Raw genomic sequence first — 15,244 nt, 5'->3', positions numbered from 1 at the left:
CCATGGTATCAACACAATGGGCGGCAGCCTAGATCAATAATGCACCCTACCGTCCTTGTTATTCCTGATGCTTTCAACTGAAAATGAAGGTTCATTGTTTTAGGCCCGGTTCATTTTGAATTTTTGAGAATTGATTTTGGTTCCAAAACCGATTATTGGACTCAAAATTACTCCAATAATCAGTTTTGGGCTCAAAATTAAATGCAAATTTGATTCCAATAATCAGTTTTGGGCTCAAAATTAAATGCAAATTTGATTCCAATAATCAGTTTTGGGCTCAAAATTAAATGCAAATTTGATTCCAATAATCAGTTTTGGACTCTATTTCTCATAGTCTAAAATGAATGGGGCCTTATCTTTGATCCACCATGCTAAAGTATGACAGCTAGTGCTATTACCTCTATGGTTTGTGGCGGACTGATGGAAAGATTGCTTAGTGTTTTCTCCTACCATATGGCTGTAGATCATTGGGGATCAAACCAACATCTACTCCCATGGATTCAAATACGAAACTTCTACCAGAAGAAGGTGACTTGGTAGAGGATCCTGGAAGATACTCATCCTGACATTTCATACGTTGTGGGGGTTGTTAGCCAGTTCATGAGCAACCCTCGTACATCTCACTGGGCAGTAGCGATTCATACTCTTCGATACTTGAAGAGTGCTCCAGGTAGAGGGCTACTTTTCAAGAAACATGGCCACATGAAGTTGGAAGCCTTTTGTTATGCTGATTGGGCTGGATCACCTGCTGACAAACGATCTACTACGGGATTTTGCACATTTGTTGGAGGCAACCTTGTGTCCTGGTGTAGTAAGAAACAAAATGTGGTTTCCAAGTTTAGTGCTGAAGCATAATATAGAGCTATGCATGTAGTGAGATTATATGGTTGCTCTCTCTGCTATCTAAGATTGGGCTCACTTCATCCTCTCCAGCTGATTTGTATTGTGACAACAAAGCTGCTATCTACATTGCAAACAATCCAGTCTTTAATGAGCGTACTAACACATTGAGGTGGACTGCCACTTCATTTGTCACCGGATTCAACGGGGCGAATAATGCACTATCTTCACACGATCAGTAGATCAGCTAGCTGATACTTTCACCAAACCTTTGAGCAAAGCCAAGTTCAATGATATTTGTAACAAGTTGGGAATGTATGATGTAGACACTCCAGCTTGAGAGGGAGTGTTGGAAATATATTTGGTTATCTCTGTCTTTATGTACGTGTATATGCCATAAGAGCATAGTAGTCATTGTACTTTCAGCTCTTTAATATAAATACTTGAGTGAAGGGAAGTAGCCCTAACTTATTCTCTTCTTCTATTCTTCTTCTCTCAATACTGGTGAATCTAAGGAGATAATATGCAGATAATATATATACATAAATCCAAAGCCCCCACACTATTTAGAACTCACTGCTATTTACATTTCGACATGAGCTATCCTAACCAAATGAAAGTGTATCGAAAGAAGAGAGAAGCTAACTAATACACTCGGTGGAAATATCAGCCTCCAAAATAAAAATTATCAGATGAATAAATATAATCGAAGTTGCTCAGTCGAGAAAAACAATACAATCATGAACAAATATTGGGACTAAAGGATGGAAAAGCTTTGAATTATCATATGACTATAAATAACACCCCATGCCTTACATTTCTCCTACCTTTTTAAGCTTTGAATTATCAGATGACTATAAATAACATACCACTACAAATATAATCTTCACACAGAGGATGGAGCTGATAATAAATATTACAAGGCATAACAATGTACTACAAACATACAGCTTACATTTCTCTTACCTTTTTAAAGACATGCCATTTTTTTTAATAACATACCATAACTCGCAGAAAAGCTTTGAATTTCTTCCACACCCAGAAAGTGAACAGTTAAAATCAATTAATGCTTCAACACAAGCTCTCTCTGCTCATTAGATATCGGAATCTGTTATATGGGGGCCTGTTTGGAGCTCTCTTAGGAATATCCCTCATCCTCCTCTGCCTTTCAGGTGATGTTTGAACCATCTCCCCATTGACAAGTAGTTCAGCTGCAAATTCAATTTCAATTAAATCAAATTCCATTAAGGCAAAAGAGAATAATGTCCAAAGCCTATGTGTGAAGATTATCTAATAGAAGATTTGCGCCAGTCCATTATCATTCAAAGTAAGCCATTACCTTCTTAAAGTTTAAAAGATTTGCGGGAAGTTTTAAATATAGCATGCATCCATTATCTATCTGCTTCTCAAATAACTTAAAACTATTAAACAGTGATGATTTGAGGTGGTAAAGCATTATCAATCTGCTTCTCAAATAACTTAAAACTATTAAACAGTGATAATTTGAGGCTGTAAAGTTGAATGTCACTTAAAAATGAGAAATGAGAATCTCTAACAGAGGTTTGATGCCAATTCATTAGAATTCAGAGCAAGCCATTGCCTTTTAAGGCTTATCAACTTTTCCAAGATGGAATGAAGAAGTTTTAAATATACCATGCATTACTTTAAACAATGAAAGTATAAAGTTGTAAAGTTGAATGTTTCCTCCTTACTGATCTCATTTTTTGTTAAATTAAATATGAGAAATGAGAATCGTTAAGAGAGGTTTGATGTGAGTCCATTAGCATTCAAATCAAGTCATTGCCTATTCAGGCTTATCAGCTTTTGCCATGATGGACTCTGGATGTTTTAAATATAACATGCATCCATTATCAATCTGCTCTACGAATAACTAAACACTTTTTAAACAATGATGAATTAAGGGTGCAAAGTTGAATATTTCCAACTTACTGATCTCACTTTGTTATATATATGGGAATGAAAATCCTTGCTAGAAGTTTGATTTGAGTCCATTTGTATTCAAAGCAAGAAATTGCCTTATAAAGCTCCCCCCACTTTGCCAAGATGGACTGAAAATGTTCAAAATTAAGTATGCACCGATTATTGACGTTCTTCAAAAAAAAGCAAAAAACTTGGGACAACCTAAATCCTATAGCAAACCTCAAGTACAGTCCTCCAATTGTCATGAATGACCAAAAAGAGAAAAAAACAATAATTACAACTATCATGTAAATAACAAAACAAAACAAAATTCAGGTAGGTCCGGCCCTTCTGTGATGCAGAAATGCTTACCTCCGTAGTCCTTATTCTTAATATCCTTATAGCAATCGGGTATCACAAAGAGAACACCCGCCAGGCCTGTGAATAAGGAAGACAATAAGCGCAAAGTTAATAAAATAATAATTTCATATGTATAGATAGATAGGTATTTATCTGGTCCGTCTGCCAGTAACATAGTAAGCCCGCATTGTTTGGGTGATCCAAACCATTCATTCCACATTGTTTGGGTGATCCAAACCATTCATTTGATGGGCCCTGACATAGATTGGGTGTGCCCCAAAAATCAGCTCTTGTGGCCGTTTATACCCGTCCATTTTAACCTCCACAGATCGAAGGGTTAGGATGATCCTATGGACCTGATTTTTGGGGCACACCCTATCTATGTCATGGCCCATCAAATGAAAGGTTTGCATCACCCATACAACGTGGGCCCCACTCTGTTTTGTGAGCTTGAGGGCCCAAACACATGTGGGCCCATATTGTTAGGATGATCCAAAGCATTCATTTGAAAGGCCCTTACATAGATAGGGTGTGCACAAAAAATCAGCTCCATAGGATCATCCTAACCCATCCAAAAGTGGAGGGCAAAATGGACATACACCGTTTGCCACAAATCTGCCCATTTTTGCTTGCCGCTTTTGGAGAGGTTACAATGATCCAATGGAGCTGATTTTTGGTACACACCCTATCTATGATGGGGCCTTGTAAAGGAATGGTTTGGATCAACACAAAAAATGTGGGACTCATGTGTTTGGGCCCTCAAGCTCATATAAGCTATATGAGCTTCAAGGCAATCATTTTTTTGGTGAGCTTAAGTTGTTATAACGCCTCCCATTGGTGCGCTTAAGCGGGACCCAAACATTTAAATGAATGGGAGGAGTTATAACAACTTAAGCGCACCAAAAAAATGGTGAGCTTAAGCGCACCAACAGTTTTCTCTCTCTCTCTCTCTATATATATATATATATATATATATATATATATATATATATATATATATATAAAAGATCTACTATAATAAAGACGAAAGGGCATTTTACTATTCATGCCTTACGTGTCAGGCTCCCCTTCCTCCACAGCTATTTTTTTCCCTTTTTTATATGAAAAAAAAAAGCGGAAGGAAAAACGGAAAAGGGAGAAAATAATCCCAGAAATGCTAAAAAAATAATATTTCCCGATTTCCGACGCAAGATACAGGAGAAAATCTCGCGAGATGTTGGGAAGATAAAATATCTCGCCTCTCTTTTTGTATTTACTGTTTTGCCTTTTCAATAGTAGAAAAGGAAAACAACAAGAAGCCAGAGTATTCCCAAAAACCCACGAGTATTGCCAGATGTTATTTCCATTCATCCTTATCCCCATCTAAACGCCTCTTACCCGCAGAATAGATATTTTCCTCCGTCCTGATCCCTATCTACATGTCTCTCTTTCTCATCGGTTCATCCAGCAAGAGCATCGGCATGGAAGACCTTTTTCCAATCTTTATGCGAAGAAGAGTCGGTCAGTTTCTTTCTTCCCCTGGATTTCTTTAGATATATTTTTTTTCTGCTTCAATTATTAATTTTCTCAGTTTTTTCCCAGTTTTTTTTTTTTTTTACGTATATTTCCTTTTACGGTTTTTTTCCATTTATTCTTAAATTTCATTTGGATTTCTGCTAACTCTCCCTCGAGCTCCAAGTTTTTTTCTCGAGGGTTAGGTTTAGGATTTCAATTCCATTTCATTTTTCAAATCAATATATTAAATAATCCTTTCGGTAGGTTTTCGACTGAACTTTCTTTTCTGTCAAATACATGCGGGGTTTGCTTCTAGGTCTTGCAGATAACCCACATTCTTACTCATGAGGACAGCTCTGGCCCATCTCTTCCTTCATGCAACTAAGGTCATTATTTGTTTTTAATTTGGAGAATCGATTGTGAGTTCAAAATTGATCATTGGACACTTTTCAACTGTTAGCCGTGATTGAGAGCAAGCACATAATGTTTAGGGTTCTTTGTTGTTATTTAATTCACTTGGTTTCCTTTTTCTCGAAACATGAACATGGCAGGAAGAAGGAGGGAAGGGGCTTTTGACGGGATAGACCATGGAAGCTAGCAAGGTCAATGATGGAACATGCCAGTTTCTCAGCTTTCTTCAGGTATAGGATTTGGTTTTGCTTTTTGTCTCTATTTTAAGAGGTTTTACTGTGTTTGTGGTTTTGAGAAATCTGAGTCTTATTTGGGTCTTTTGGATTGGGTTTTATTCTACAGTCTGATGATCTGTTTCCATTTTCAGATTTAGTTCTCGAGACCAGCTTCAGTTTGGTTTTTGAAGATATGCTGCTTTCGGTTCCCCAGGTGCCTCAAATCCATCCAGCTCTGCAAGGATTTGGGTATATCAGGTAATTTTGTAAACTCAAGTTTTTAATGCTGTTGTATTATTTTTGTAGATTCCACCCTCATTCGGAGGATTACAGGCTACCATTGTATGTGCTTTCTTGATGAATACAAGCCCATTTACCTTATTATTACTGCACAGGCGCTGATTAAAACAAAGAATTGATAGGTTTTAGGGTGTTTTTGATGTAAAGACTTTCTTATTTGGGCCTGTTGGTCAGGTTTTAGTTTGTGTTCAATTTGTTCATTGTTTAGGTTTTCTTTTCCCCTTGCCATTTTGTTTTTTATAACTGTAATATGCAATGCCAATGTAATAGTCATAGGTTTTTTCCTAGCGACATTTGTATGAAGTTTTCAATTTCTGATGATATGTTCATTCTTTTATTTTCTTATGTAGAGCTTTTCTTCCTCCTCCTCCTCTTCTTCTTCTTTTAGAGAAAAATTTATTTTTTATGAATTAATTGCTTTCACATGCTTTTTTCAATTTTTTTTTCTTAGGCCCTTTTTCTTTGCATTTCACAGGTCTGTACTTTTCTAACTCTCCCAACATGGCTACTTTTATTCTGAATGAGTAAAAGGATTTGAGTTGGCAACTTTTATTGTTCTCTTAATAATTGAGTTTACATGTTCTGTTTATGTAGTTTATAATAAGATCTCCCCACAGAATTTCACGTTTCCAGTTCAATGGATTTTATTGTTATTCAATATCTGCTGATTGGGATTCGGAGGAATACTTATTTCTGAACTTATCTTTCATATTAATCGACACCTTTTAATGTCGAAGATGATTGAGATTAGCCTATAGCAGCCTATGGTTAAATTACAAAATAAATTATCTATCAGAATGTTCACCATAGCTGTGAAATTTCCTACACAGGCATTTAAAGGCTGCTGCAAGCTTGATCTTTGTCAAAATTTATTGCTTGAGTACCATCTTCCCCTGCACTTACCTGTATGCCTTTTTATTGTAGGGGTATATAGATAACGTGAATTTGATGGTTTGGATTTTTCTTAGAAAGATTTAGCGGGACAATTTTTGCTATCGAATTTTTCTCTCCGTTTGACGTACATAGACAGCACGAACTAGCAGAAAAATTCAAGTATATCTCTGTTGATGTATTTTTCCTTTCCTTATTTTCCTATTCAATTATTTTTGGGCAATGATATTTTCACTCCCCCTGGAGTACGCATTCGTGCCCCTTATAACGTGAACAGGGGGCAACTTTAACATCAAATCACGTTAAAAGGGGTGCGAATGCATACTCCAGGGGGAGTGAAAAGATCATTGCCCTTATTTTTTTAATCTAATTTCATAATCCTAACTCGATAATTTGTTAATCTAATTTGAGAAAAGATTACTTAATGGCTTCCATATAGACCTTTATACCCCATTTTAATAGTTGTCGAAGATCAAACAAATTAACTATTAATTTTTGTATTGTATTTTCTCTTTCTTCTCTTCTTTCTTTTTTTTTTCTTTTGTTGTATTTTTTCTGGCGGGGGTCTCTTGCCTAACCCCAGCTTAATTATATAAAAAAAAAAATTCCATTTTCTCAGGGCATTTTGTTGTGTTTATGAAGTTACATTATTTACATATGTGCATTTAATGTCGTGTTGATATAATGAATATTTCGCCTTACAAGTGAGCGATGTCATTTCAATCCTTACTAGAATAGAGGTTTTTGTTGCTTTGCTGCTCATTCATAGAAAATGTGACCTTGCTCTAAACTGAAATCCAATTATTTATTGGATCGATCTATTTTATTTTTTCTTGGGCTGATTTCAGTATTTTAGTTGATGATCGGACCATGGATTTTATGAAGTGTGTTGTCTTTTCTTTTAGCTTCGGAGTTTGTATGATAATTTGAATCATGATATTGGCCAGACCATGTGCAGAGTTGAGAGGTTGGGTAAAATTAGTTGTTCCAAAATCTATACTATTCTTATGTATTTTAGAAAGTCAGGGATTATTTAGAAATGTGTTTTTTTTGTCTTACCGATTGGTTATTATTTCTCAATGATTGCCCGAGCAAAAGTCAATCTGTTCTTGGCTGCAGATCTAATTAAGCATTCCGTTGGCAAATTGTCGGTCGGATTGGTGATGGTTATAGGGTCTTTGGATACTAATAATGACCATTTCTTTTTTTTTTTTGCTATTTTTTTTAGGTTCCGGGGTTATTCTGATCGTATTGTTTTGAACAATGGTCTTGGACTTGAATGGATTCAAAATGTTGGAATCTTTTTTTGCTTTTGTTACAAATTTGGGGATTTTTTGGTAATGTCTTTTACGTACAGAAGTTTCTCTTTTGATTCAGCTATTGCTACAAGTATTTTAATTTCTTCCTTAATGTCAGACTCCATCACAATGGTTTTTCTTTTTATATATAGCTGCGGTTCCAAATTTGAATTTTTTTTCTTTAAATCAAATCAATGGTGATGCTTAATAGTTGTTTACTTACCTGTTCATCCATGCTCGGACTGTTCATTTACTTTCTTTTTCTTTATGCTTCTTATCAAACTGGTTTATGAAAATGAACCCTCACGAGGAGCTCCGCGAATTATAGGGATTGATATAAATCTTACAAATACATCATATGAGCTTCGTAGATAACTAATGTTGGATTTTTTTAATGCTTGCTCATTGCTATGCCAAATGTAGTTTGTGCCTTTTTTTTAATCTTAACCATCCGATTTAAGAGGAACAACATATTATGGAAACCTCTATAGATTGGAGGGCTAGGATCAGCCTATGGAAATGATTTTTGGGGCACAACCTATTTATGTTGTGTTCTATCACATGGACGGTTGGATCAACCTATGATGTGATCCGTACAGTTCTTTGTCGGCCCATGCATCGCACGGGGTTTTTTACTAGTATACACACACACAGAGATAGAGATAGAGAGAGAGAGAGGAATGATAGATGTAAGGGCCCTCTTTGTGCAAGGGCTGGAGAAGGGCACTTGAATAGATCCACATCATTTTTAATGTCTGTTGAGAAACTGAATTCGGTTGCACTTAATGACGTGGATAGATTCACGGGCCCTTCTTTAGCCCTTGCATAAGGAGGGCCCTTGCATCTATCTATCTGTCCATTTTTGTCCTCCACAAATGGAGGGGTTAGGATGATCCTATGGAGCTGATTTTTGGTACACCCCCTATCTATGATAAGGCCTTGCAAATGAATGGTTTGGATCACTCCCCAAAATGTGGGACCCATGTGATTGGGCAAGCTAGCTCACCATAAGTTTGGTGAGCTTATATATATGTTTTTTTATCAAGAAAATAACAATTTCATATATAAATGTAATGGGTACTAACCTTCCATCTTTTTTGAGGTCTCCCTGTCGATCTCACACCCAAAACCCAAATATCTCTCACACGAAACATTATAAATCTTCTTTTTTGCTTCCTCCTCGCTGGATAAGCATAACCAAACAATCCATACATAATAAAGGGAACAATAAGAAAATCCAAACAGTCCAGAATATCTTAACATGTCAAAAGTAAATGAGCATTGCTCAAAGCAAACTGAATTTCCAAGGTTTACCTAGAATAACAGCAATAAACCCAATTCCATTATATTTCAAGCACCTATATATCTACAAAGTACTAAAAAAAAAAACATTTTTTTGGACTGCCGACTCAAGAAAACTGCATTGCTTAGTTACGAAGCAAACTCCCGTTTCATCTTCTCCACGGATTTCGCCGGAGATCTCCCCTCGGAGGCAATCTCTTCTAAAAGTACAAGGGCCCAAGCCCTTCTTGTCCCTTTTCCTTGTTTCATGGAGTCTAAACCTCCTTATCCAGGTAAAGATCCAAATAACCCTCTTCGGCAGTTGGAGCCAGAAAAGGTTGTCAGTGATGTTAGTTCCCTCCAACACAAAGTGAGAGAACCGGGACTAGGTATTCAAACGGCTAGAGATACAGTAATGGAGTATTGGCCCTCAGAAGAACTTCTTGTATCTAAGTCTTGTACCTCTCCATCCATTATCTCAACTGCTCATCTGGAAATTTCTCAACGGGAGAAGGGTTTGGTGATTGAGGATCATGGTTTTGATCCTGAAACCCATTGGAAGAGTGGCACCAGACTCCATAAAAAGATTCCTAGATCACCAGTTGCAGCTCAAACCCCTCAAAAGTTAAAGAAGCAAACCCCAAAGGCGCGAAAAATCCTCTATGAGAAACCAGTGCTAGTGAAGCCTCCGACTCATACCCTGACTGAATTTTTGTTTCCTGCTACAGCTCATGTGAAGGCCATATCCACCAGGAAGACGGAACATTAGGGATGACTTCCACAAACAGTATTCCTATACCAACCTCGTTGACTGTGGACAAAAATAGTAAGGATCCAACCAGAGTCACTTTACTCATGGTATGGCGTCTGTTGCCGTGGGAGCCCAAAGGAGATCCAATGTAGGGAATGTCGATAGTGGGGTGGCCCCAAATGATGATGTAGCAAATTATCACCCAAACCAAAATTTGACAGAAGTGAGCGCTGTAAATGGAGAATCTGAGTGTGGGTGGAACCTCAGAGAAGGCGAATCTCCCATCAACTCTTCGAATCCATGGAGAGGCCCTTTGGCAAGAAGAAAGAGACTGCATCATTGAATCTTCGATTTGTAAAGCCCTAAAATGATGACAGTGGAAAAAAGAAGATTATGTTCAATTCAGCTGAAATCTCTAAGATTGGAGATCGATGGAAAAACTCCCTAGTGGATTACTTCATTGGAAGGAGACCGTATTTTCTAAACCTCAGGGAGAATCTATAAAAAAAATGGAGATTGAAAAGGGAGATGACCATCTATACTCTGTGCAATGGTTTCTATCTATTTCATTTCACTTGTGCAGAAGATAGTGATACTCTTCTGGAATCGGGGGACCACTCTTATGCTAGGAGACCGTTAATCCTGAGAAAATGGAGGCCAAATTCCGCATTCGAAAAGCTACAGCTAACATCAGTTCCTATATGGATTCATTTACCAGGTCTTCCCCTGGAATTTTGGAGCTCCTCTGGTATAAGCAAGATTGCCAGTTACATTGGCAATCCCTTATACATGGATACTCATACAGCTGAAGCTAGAAGATTGAATTTTGCCCATCTCTGTGTGGAGGTGGAAGCAGGAAATCGCTATCCGGATGAGATCCCTATACATTCCCCTAGTGGAATTCACCTCCAACAGGTTGAATACAATTGGAAGCCCATGGCATGTCAAAATTGCCTCAATTTTAGCCATGTCTCGGAAACTTGTCCGAAATCAGGCAAACAGGTGGAGGTTAAACCCAGACAAGAATGGCGACCAGTTCAATCTGCAAGCCTCGTTTTGCCTGAGAAAGCTAAGGAAAAAACCAGGGACCAGGAATCCCAAAGACAAGCGGAGAAAATTAATGAGGCCAAGCCTAATGGTATGAGCCCAATGATCCCTGAAAACATAAATGGAGGATTGATTATTCATAATAGCTTCGCAGCCCTGAATGAGGAAGGGGAAAATGAAATGGGAAATGATCAGATGGAAGAAGAACCCATAAAAATGCAGGACAGTAGCGGTGGTACTATGGCAAAAAGTGATACTTTGGTTTGTGCACTAACTGAAAGAAAACCCCAAGATCCAATCAACAGAACCATGAGTAATATCTATGATCATTCCCTAGTGGGTAATGAAACTAATCCAAAGGAAGCAAATGACTATCTTGTTATGGAGAAGGAAGATTCAAGCACCTGGGATTCGAATGGCCTCATTTCAAATAGTGTTATAAATGATGATCAACCTAGGAGCATGGAATGTTAGGGGGCACTCTCGAAGGAGAGATATTGGGGAAATGATCAGAGAAAACAATAGCCCCCAGTTCTGCCTCCTTGAAACAAAGGCACTTAAGGAGATTATGGCTGAATATATTGCAGATATATGTCCTAATGGTAGTGTTTATGCAAATTATAATCATACTGATAAAGGTAGGATTTGGTTAATATGGAATCCCTCTCTTGTTCAAGTTCAAATCACATCTGAATCTGGTCAGTTCATCCACGGTAATGTTCGCATCCTTCACTCAAACATTGTGTTCGATGTGACTGCAGTTTTTGCTTCTAACAATGCGGTTGAAAGAAGGGAACTGTGGAATAGCTTGTCTTCGTTGGCTCTGCACATTGATGGTCCTTGGGTTGCTTTGGGGGACTTCAATGTCATTTGATACAATGATGAAAGATGGGGGGGAGCGGATCCAATTCAAGCTGATATAAATGATTTCAACTGTTGCATTGACTCCTGCTCTCTCACTGATCTTCGATCTATTGGTCATTTCCTCACATGGAACAACAAATCTCACATAAATAACTTAAAAGTTGCGGAGGCTCAACAGAGCTCTCGTTAATGAGGAATGGCTTGCTCTGTTTCCCCATTCATCCGCACAATTCAAGAATCCTGGGATCTCTGATCACTCCCCAGTCATTGTTCAATGTCACTCGAATGGTCAAGGTGGAGGTAAGCCTTTTTGTTTCCATAATATGTGGCTCTCGGATACCTCACTTTTTCCCGTTGTTAAGAAGGCTTGGCGGAAAGGTATTAAGGGAAATCCGTTATTCAGAGTTCACAGCAAACTCAAAGAAGTTAAGATTGCCATTAAAGAATGGAATTCAAATATTTTCGGGAGAGTTGGCATTAAAGCTCCTATTCTCATACAGAATTTGGATGATATTCAAAGCAAAATCGAAGCTGATCTAACAAACTTGTCTCTCCGGAAGGGAGAAATGGAGGCGAAAGATATATATATATATATATATATATATATATATATATATATATATATATATAGAGAGAGAGAGAGAGAGAGAGAGAGAGAGAGAGAGAACGGTTCCTACACATGTGTAGATAAGCTATCTACACACTAGCTTAAAATACAGTGGGGGCCACATTATTTGGGTGATCCAAACCATTCATTTTTAAGGCCCTCACATAGATAGGGTGTCCACAAAAAATCAGATCCATAGGATCATCCTAACCATTCGAACTGTGGAGGCAAAAAATGGGCTAATTTGTGAAGGTTTAAAGACATCCATTTTACCTCCACAAATCGTAGGGTTGGGATGATCCTATGGATCTGATTTTTTGTAAACACCCTATGTGAGGGCTTTTAAAATGGATGGCTTGGATCACCCAAACAATGTGGGCCCCCACTGTATTTTAAGCTAGTGTGTAGAGAACTCTCTACACATGTGTAGGAACCGTTTTCTCATATATATATATATATATATATATATATATATATATATATATATATATATATGTGTGTGTGTGTGTGTGTGGAAGAATCCCTTTTCCATAAAACCCAAGAAACCAGAGGATTGCTGCCAATTTCAATATGTCGTGCTTTGCTTCAGTAAACGAGCCTAGTTTTTACGAGTGGAAGAGACCACATGATCAGATAATGAAGGTTAATACTGATGCATCTGTTTCTCAGAATGCTGCTGGAATTGGTGGGTTGATTCGTGATAATGAGGGCAGGGTAAATGGCTGTTTTTCATTAACCATGCCAAAAGAAGAAATTCATCACTTGGAAATGAGAGCCATAATCTGACTCTCTCCTTGCAGTAAATGTCATCAATGAAAAATGGAGCTGCCCATGGAAGTTGATTCCCACATTAGTTGAATGCAAATGTCTGCTGGTTCGGTTCACCGGCTGGAATGTTACTCATGTGTGGAGAGAAGTAAATGAGGTAGCAGATTCTCTCTCTAAACATGATCGTGTGTGCAAAGGGGAGGACATTCCGACATTCCCCTAAACCACATTCCCATTGACCTCTCTGCTATTCTGTGTAGAGATGCTTCTGGCACCATGTATCCTCGTCTGTAGCTCCTTATATTTGTTATATGTGGTTCTTTGCTTTGCTTAACCCTCTGTTGGGGAGGATTGTGATTTTTTGGTAGCATGTTCCCTCCTTGTTGGCCTTTGAGCCCCCTTAGCTCCATACTTTCTTCTTGATTTATGTTATCTGGTGGGGGTCTTGGCTAACCCCAGCTTACTTACCAAAAAAAGGGTGGCATTTCGCAAATGTTCCCAAAAGAATAAAAAAAAGCAAAATACACCCACCAGGACAACTAGACCAAACAACAAGATCAAATAAACATGTTGTTAGAAATGAGCTAGGGTCAGATAGAAGAGAGGAAGAAGAAGAGGAGTGAAGGAAGGAGAGTCTCCACTAGGGAGCTCCTCGTGAATATGATGTATAAATAGGTCCAAACTAGGGCAACAATGTGCAATGACTACAATACCCCTAATCTACTAGCAATGACTACACTACCCCTAATACATTATTCGACACTCTCCCTCAAGCTAGAGTGTATACACTATGGAACTCCAGCTTGCCACAAAGAAACTACAACAACTAAAAGAACAACAAAATACCATACATCAAAAAGTACAATAAGCCCATATACACATCCAGCTTGGCATAACATTCCTCAAGCTGGTGTGGTGAATACATAATGAAAGCATAAAAGATAACGGCCACTATAAGAGTACAATCGTCGAGATCAGCGGCCACAAAAAAGGAACATCTCCCCCTGAAGCAGCATCACGGCAAGAGCGAAAAGAAAATGGCTTCCCTCTAAATGAGATTCTGGTGAATAAAACTGCAAACCATGAAGGATCGAACAGAAGCACCTCGACAGGAAAATAGTAGGGATCCATCGAGCAAAAAGACACACCAAAGGCGCGCACAACGAACATCGACGAAGTAGTACAACACCAAGAGAAGACAGCCACTGATGGACAACCATCGGATACAAGGTCGACAGGGAAACCGTCGCCTGGAGATAACAAGAAAAGAAGGAGAAAGATAACTAACCAACAAAAGGAAAATCATCGTCTGGTAAAAAAGTCGACAGCATGAACATCGTCGCCTAAAGACAAGAAACTGAGGAAAAATATAAATCAACCAATGATGGGGACACTATCGTCTGGAGACTAGGGCGACGGCATGAACATTGTCGCCTAAAAACATGGTTTTAAGACGAAACAATTTGGTTTCGGCAGAAAATGAAACGAAATACGCAGTTTCGAAAAAATACCAAACTTCATCGAAATGCTTCAAAAATTTCGGCCAAAACGAAACATTTCGGTGAAATTTTTACAAGATTTCGTCCGAAATTTCATACTGATGACCGAAACCGAAATCGAAACCGAGATTTAAAACCTTGCATGAAAAGAGCCGACCAACACGGGAAACCATCGGCAGAGAAAAAAAAGAGGTCGACGGGAAAATAGCTTCGCCTATAAGAGAGCCGACCAACAATGGATATGGAATCTATCGCCCGCAAAACAATATAGAACATAACCAACCAACGATAGAGAAGCCATCGTCTGGAGACAAGGTCGACGGCATAAACATCGTCGCTAGAAAAAGGAGCATGCCAACAATGGGGATAAGGAATAAAGCAGAGAAGACAAAGACTGACTAGGGAGCACAACAACACTCCCCCTCGGGAGGAACTATATGAGCCCGGAGATGGCAATAGAAAGAGGACAATATCAAGAATTCAAGACAAACGAAGAGATAATAAAGCCAGACAACACGAAGAGACATGAAATAAGAAAGACGATAATAATCACCAAGGGAACGAATAACATAAAGAGAAGACGATAACACTCTTCCTCAAGAAAAGACTACATAACAACATAACAACACTCCATCAAGAAGACAACAACATAACAACACTCCATCAAGAAAAGACACAGAGAACAACATGATAACACT

At 38.3% G+C, this 15,244-nt stretch overlaps 1 protein-coding gene and 1 long non-coding RNA gene across 7 annotated transcripts in view; one reads left to right on the top strand and one right to left on the bottom strand.

Moving 5' to 3' along the window:
* Positions 1-1,603: 1,603 nt before the first annotated feature.
* LOC143892531 (multiple organellar RNA editing factor 2, chloroplastic-like) overlaps positions 1,604-15,244 on the bottom strand; it is a 25,794-nt gene continuing 12,153 nt past the window's right edge. The window contains exons 2-5 of one of the 2 annotated variants that reach the window (XR_013255531.1): positions 8,815-8,912; positions 3,133-3,198; positions 2,791-2,909; positions 1,911-2,051 (exon numbers count right to left, since the gene is read on the bottom strand). Coding sequence is in view for 1 of the 2 variants with exons in the window: in XM_077397231.1 (XP_077253346.1) it covers positions 1,912-2,051; positions 3,133-3,198; positions 8,815-8,912 (304 nt within the window). In the remaining variant the exon portion in view is untranslated. Of the gene's footprint in view, positions 2,052-2,790; positions 2,910-3,132; positions 3,199-8,814; positions 8,913-15,244 lie in introns of both variants that reach the window. The other variant, XM_077397231.1, reaches the window with a different exon arrangement.
* LOC143892533 (uncharacterized) overlaps positions 4,407-15,244 on the top strand; it is a 26,686-nt gene continuing 15,848 nt past the window's right edge. Inside the window, exons 1-5 of one of the 5 annotated variants that reach the window (XR_013255536.1) lie at positions 4,407-4,620; positions 4,931-5,000; positions 5,166-5,255; positions 5,393-5,498; positions 6,465-7,648. This is a non-coding gene — a long non-coding RNA (uncharacterized LOC143892533). The other 4 variants (XR_013255534.1, XR_013255533.1, XR_013255535.1 and 1 more) reach the window with 4 other exon arrangements.

Source organism: Tasmannia lanceolata, unplaced genomic scaffold, assembly GCF_043159265.1.
Source record: "Tasmannia lanceolata isolate RefF3 unplaced genomic scaffold, GAP_Taslan_0.1 ptg000015l, whole genome shotgun sequence".
Taxonomy (NCBI): Eukaryota; Viridiplantae; Streptophyta; class Magnoliopsida; order Canellales; family Winteraceae; genus Tasmannia; species Tasmannia lanceolata.
The sequence above is the reverse complement of the archived record's forward strand: the minus strand, read 5'-3'. Positions and strand labels throughout refer to the sequence as shown.